The sequence below is a fragment of the Branchiostoma belcheri genome, unplaced genomic scaffold (genome assembly GCF_001625305.1).
Source record: "Branchiostoma belcheri isolate BF01 breed outbred unplaced genomic scaffold, Haploidv18h27 scaffold91, whole genome shotgun sequence".
Taxonomy (NCBI): Eukaryota; Metazoa; Chordata; class Leptocardii; order Amphioxiformes; family Branchiostomatidae; genus Branchiostoma; species Branchiostoma belcheri.
Window position 1 is genome coordinate 915,387 of NW_017804587.1, and position 5,841 is coordinate 921,227.

Genomic DNA, 5,841 nt, shown 5'->3' on the forward strand with positions numbered 1-5,841 from the left:
TCCAGTTGTGTGGTATAATACAGCAGACATTAATTAACAGGAGAAGAAAATGCTGTCACGACGTGTTGAAAAGAATAACAGGTTTTTAACGTATCACAACATATTTGGTACAAAGCATACATCGTTACACAGTTAATTTCAAACAACACAGTTGAAGGTCCGTTGTGGTACATCCGGGACACAACATAAAAACCAACCATTAACTCACAGACAAGCTCTAGGTAGGTTGCACACTGTGATATTGTCTTTCCACTAGGTTGGATACAATGTCGTCTACCTGACTATTGAGAAAACATGTCAAATGCCATGGCAACACCAACTTGGCACATTCTTTGTTCTCCCACAGCAGAATCAAGTATTTTCTTTCTCAGTTCATCTTTCTTTTTAAATCGTCGTCAAGCCTTGGAGGAAACTAATCATTTCATTAAGTTATATTTTTGGTCATATACCGATCATATAGCTGTGCTACAAATTCATGCATTGTTGATGCTTCTTGTCTGTAGCTTGGTCATTCTGCTCTATTTATACATACATTATCTGTTTTTTTCTTCTCTTCTTCTTCCTTGGCTACAGTTACTGGGTTTATACCGACACAACAGTGGCTGCTGCTTAAGTGCGTAGCTTTACCCCCAATGTACAAAACGTTTTCCCCAAAGCCAGGCTCTGTCATTACATAGTGCCAGCTTGGAATAGCCCCCGCCCACCCACCTAACCCAGTATACAGGTATCTACTGTGAGCTGTACATACTACATGTATAGGTCAACTGTTCAAATGCTTAGTATGTTGTCTACAGGACAGCATATAGCCACGATACGGGCTTCACTATATATATATTTTTTTATCAAGAGAACTGTTAGCTTGGCATCCCCAACCCCACCGTATGTGAAATGAGCCCGCTGTGCTATGCCGAAGGATATATTATCAAGCTTTATATTTTACTGGATGACTTTTTGCTGAGAGATACAAATCCTGTAACGCCCAATGTATTGCGCTTGTACATGTCTATTTGCCATATGCATATGTTAAGTCCTGATTATGTAACTTTTACGAATACGTGTACAGCTACAATAAAGATAAAGCAACCTATCTATTGTACATCAAAACAGAATCCACTACATAATTATGTATATTTGTCGAAAATATGCACGGAAGCCCTCTTTTGATTTGAGGGAAAGATGATGTCAGTAGTTTTATTTACCTAGTCGGGTCTCCGCTGAAACCTGATGCTTTTATAAACAGTGACCCTGTGTTGAACAGAAGTTCAAAGTTCACCTGTAACGGTATCTCACCTGAAGCGTACAGGTGCACGTAGTCATGGCGGAGGCCGTACTCAGCCAGATTTCCGGCGACTTTCTGGAGTGTACGATCTGCCTTGAGCCCTATAAGGACCCCAAGATCCTACCGTGTCTTCACACCTTCTGTAAGGACTGTCTGAAGAAGTTTGTAGCGAAACAAGGTGAGGGGAAGGACAGGTTTCCGTGTCCAACATGTCGGATCGAAACTGTACTTCCGGAGGGCGGTGTCGCCGGGCTCAAAAACAACTTCTTTGTCCTGAGCTTGAGGGACACCGTCGACGCTCACAAGAGTTTGGTTAGCAAGGAGGATGACGAAGAACTTTGTGATGTCTGTGAAGAAGTGGCTAACGGTGGCTGTGTTGTGTGTGAAGAGTTCTTGTGTGACGAATGTGCTCGAGTCCACCGTCGTGCCAAGCGTACGCGTGGTCATGAAGTCATCGGCGTGGCAGAGTTAAAAGAGCAGCTGATCACAAAAACACCTTCAGTTAAATCAATATCTCTGCCAATGTGTCCAAAACATGAAGACGAGAAGCTGAAGTTCTACTGTGAGACGTGCCAGAGTCCCATCTGCCGAGACTGTACGGTACTGCAGCACAAAGACCACAAGTACGGCTACCTGACAGACGTTGTGAGTGACGTCAGGGTAAAGATCAAAGGCAAACTGGAAGTTGCCAGGCCGAAAATTAAGGAATACCGAGGCGCTGCAGAAGTCGTAGCTGAGAAGCAAGAAGAACTGGACACCAGGAGCAAGAAAGCTGCAGACGACATCGATGCAGCTGCGGAGGAAGAGATCAAGTACTACACTGGCCTTGTCAGACGCAAGCAGACTGAACTGAAAGAAAAGTTAGCGGCCGTCACAGCAGCCCGTTCCAAGCAGCTCTCTGCTGCAGCAGACAGTGTTGAGAGCACCTTAGGCTGTCTGTCCAGCACAGTGGACTTCTCACAGAAAGTCGTGGAGCATGGCAGTGACTTTGACGTCATGAACGTGTACTGTGACGTCACGGCCCGGCTGGAGTCTCTGCTGAAAGGTCCAACCCCGGACATTCCTGACGACATCAGTTACGTCAGGTTTGAGCCCAAGACGGAAAGGCAAAAAAAGAAAATCATCCTTGGCGACATTGTCGGTATGTTTTAGCATTAGTACTAACTCGTTTTAGCACGTTGAAACTATGTAGTCAAGCACTTCTTGCTGTATTTATCTTGTAACCTGTTAGTTACACGTCAGATTCAGAATAATGACCCATAGTATTACCTTTTTCCAGATCACTCTGGTACTCCGAAGCAAGTAAGAAACCAGACCACGGCCACGTTCACAGCTGTGCAAGCCAGAGGCTGTCCGGGTCCAACCACTCGAGGTAATTACTAAAGTTACATATTATACAGCCAGCTCTGCTGAATATATTCAGAAAATTGATTCCCCAGACAAAAAATGTATCATTAACCTACTTTTTTCAGATTCTTCCTTCCGCTCTGCCAAGTTGACCACCCTGGGCGCCAGCGGCCGTCTGGGCCCCACTACCCTGGGTACCCACTACAGGGGACAGGACCATGAACACCTGGTGACGCTACATGACGGGATACAACACTTCACTGTACCGGGGACGGGAACGTACAGCGTAGAGGCAGCGGGTAGGGACGTTTAGTAAATGTAACTGATTGGTGTACGTAATTACCAAAACAATTTGAAGCCGGTAGCTATAACTTAATTGTATGCTTGTCTTCCTGTTTCGTTCAATAGTCATTCAATGGTCCTTGTTTTTTTTAAATTATAATCTATGTGCTGAAAGTTACGGCCATGTTTGATTGACAGGTGCTGCTGCAGGGTGGGGTCGATACAACCCGAAGTCCGTCCGAGGACGGGGTGCCGTACTGAGGGGAACATTCAACCTCAAACAAGGTGCGATTCATCTGTAGTACATGTGCTTCTTTAATCTTTCTTGGTCTGTTTATGTGAAACACACATACAGTATATCCTTTCACCACCTGGGTGACAATTTAACTGTAGAACACTATCAAATTACTAGTACTACTTCCACTAAGAATTGTTTGGAAATTAAGAAGAAATCTTGTGCTTCAGGAGATACAAATAGATAGAAAGATAGAAAGATAGAGAGCATAAATAATATATGAAAATTTTTCAATACTGCAGGTGAGACTCTGAAGATCCTGGTGGGACAAGAAGGTGCTGAGAACAAGAGGAACTGGAGTGTAGGAGGAGGGGGCGGTACATTTGTCACCAGGGGAGACAACACGCCACTCATTATCGCCGGGGGTGGGGGAGGGGCAGGGTATGGGCTATCCACCCATAACCCCCTGTGTGACGGGACTGTGTCCACTACTGGTAACAAGAGTTCTGGAGAAACTGGTTGTAGTGGAGGATCTAACGGACAGGGGGCGACAGGATGGGAGGGTGGGTGCATGGGTGGTGGAGGGGGAGGGCTGCTGACGGATGGAGGGAGTTCTAAACGGTTTGGAGGTGACAGTTGTCTGGAGGGTGGGGAAGGTGGGAAGGCGTTTGTGAATGGCGGGGTTGGAGGGAGTGGGGTACGTTATAATGCTGATGGTGGGTTTGGTGGAGGGGGAGGGGGTTATGGAAACGGTGGTGGAGGAGGTGGGGGGTACTCAGGAGGAGGCAGGGGAGAGAATTATAACCAAAGTGGTGGAGGAGGTGGCGGTTCGTTTAACTCCGGTACTGACACGAGCGGTCAGGGTGGGGCAAACGACGGACCCGGGTATGTGGTCATCACCAGACAGGTGTAGATACTAAAAAGTAACATTTGTAGTCACCATCTCAAGAGGAATGAAGATAAACATGCTATCATATAACAAATACCAGCTATCCATAGAGCAGCAATGTTGATAGGCTTCTTCACAAGCTCAGACAGACGTAATTACTAGTAAGGACTTTGCATGTGTTTATATAATAATAAGCCTTCAACTGTGATATTCTGGCTAACTGTACCGATATAACACTTTAACTCGGAATGATGACTTTAAGTTGTAAAATATACAAGTTAGAAAGTCCTATATATAGTATGATCTACTTGAAAGTAATAGGGGTAAGAGAATGGATATGCCCAGTATAATAATCAGAGAAACATTAGTTTGTTTCTGCCTAAATTGGATCTATGCAGACTGCCCTTGCATGTTTAACTTTGTTGGTTATTGCAACAAAGCAAATACATATACTTACGGATAAAAGTTTGTATTCTTTTTCTTGCCTTCAACTCAAATTTAGGAAAATACATGTAACTGGCTCCATTCTGTTGACTACTGGAATTCAGCAAATACATGATTAAAGGATGGATGTTTAATCGGTATCCGTTGTCTTGTGGCCAACTTTAAAGTTTTAGTTAATCCTCTATTCTAAGTCTTTAAAGTGAAATAGCTTCATTATCAATCTACATGGACTTTAAATGTGTAATGAGCAAGTTACACTGACAATAGAGCCAACGTGCAGGCAAGGTTCACTCCATGTTTAAAGTTAAAACTTTTGGTCCAACACAAAAAAAGTTCTCTCACCTTGAGCTTTCGACCAGTCATTCTAGTCTTCCTCAGTAGACTGACCCAGTGAGGCTTGTCACGTGGCTTCTTTGAAGTGTGACGTCAACACAAGGTGAGATAACTTTTTTGTGTTGGACCAAAAGTTTTAACTTTAAACATGTAGCTACCAACACACAGATGAACTTTCATGATACGGTTCACTCCAGTTGTGTGGTATAATACAACAGACATTAATCAACAGTAGAAGAAATGCCGTCACGACGTGTTGAAAAGAATAACAGGTTTTTAACGTATCACAACATATTTGGTACAAAGCATACATCGTTACACAGTTAATTTCAAACAACACAGTTGAAGGTCCGTTGTGGTACATCCGGGACACAACATAAAAACCAACCATGTAACTCACAGACAAGCTCTAGGTAGGTTGCACACTGTGATATTGTTTTTCCACTAGGTTGGATACAACGACGTCTACCTGACTATTGAGAAAACATGTCAAATGCCATGGCAACACCAACTTGGCACATTCTTTGTTCTCCCACAGCAGAATCAAGTATTTTCTTTCTCAGTTCATCTTTCGTTTTAAATCGTCGTCAAGCCTTGGAGGAAACTAATCATTTCATTAAGTTATATTTTTTGTCATATACCGATCATATAGCTGCGCTACAAATTCATGCATTGTTGATGCTTGTTGTCTGTAGCTTGGTCATTCTGCTCTATTTATACATACATTATCTGTTTTTTTCTCTTCTCTTCTTCCTTGGCTACAGTTACTGGGTTTATACCGACACAAGAGTGGCTGCTGCTTTAGTGCGTAGCTTTACCCCCAATGTACAAAACGTTTTCCCCAAAGCCAGGCTCTGTCATTACATAGTGCCAGCTTGGAATAGCCCCTGCCTGTCCACCTAACCCAGTATACAGGAACCTACATGTGCTGTACATACTACATGTATAGGCCAACTGTTCAAATGCTTAGTATGATGTCTACAGGACAGCGTATAGCCACGATACGGGCTTCACTATATATAATATATATAT

At 43.5% G+C, this 5,841-nt stretch overlaps 2 protein-coding genes across 2 annotated transcripts in view; one reads left to right on the plus strand and one right to left on the minus strand.

Annotated features, from left to right (window-relative positions):
- Positions 1 to 5,841, minus strand: part of LOC109488104 (chondroadherin-like protein) — a 33,391-nt gene that overhangs the window by 17,121 nt on the left and 10,429 nt on the right. The gene's annotated exons all lie outside the window — the stretch shown is intronic.
- Positions 1 to 5,841, plus strand: part of LOC109488024 — a 29,419-nt gene that overhangs the window by 14,778 nt on the left and 8,800 nt on the right. Inside the window, 5 exon segments of the mRNA XM_019792164.1 lie at positions 1,314 to 2,420; positions 2,752 to 2,925; positions 3,107 to 3,193; positions 3,446 to 3,936; positions 3,938 to 4,011. Of these exon segments, the coding sequence (XP_019647723.1) occupies positions 1,314 to 2,420; positions 2,752 to 2,925; positions 3,107 to 3,193; positions 3,446 to 3,936; positions 3,938 to 4,011 (1,933 nt within the window).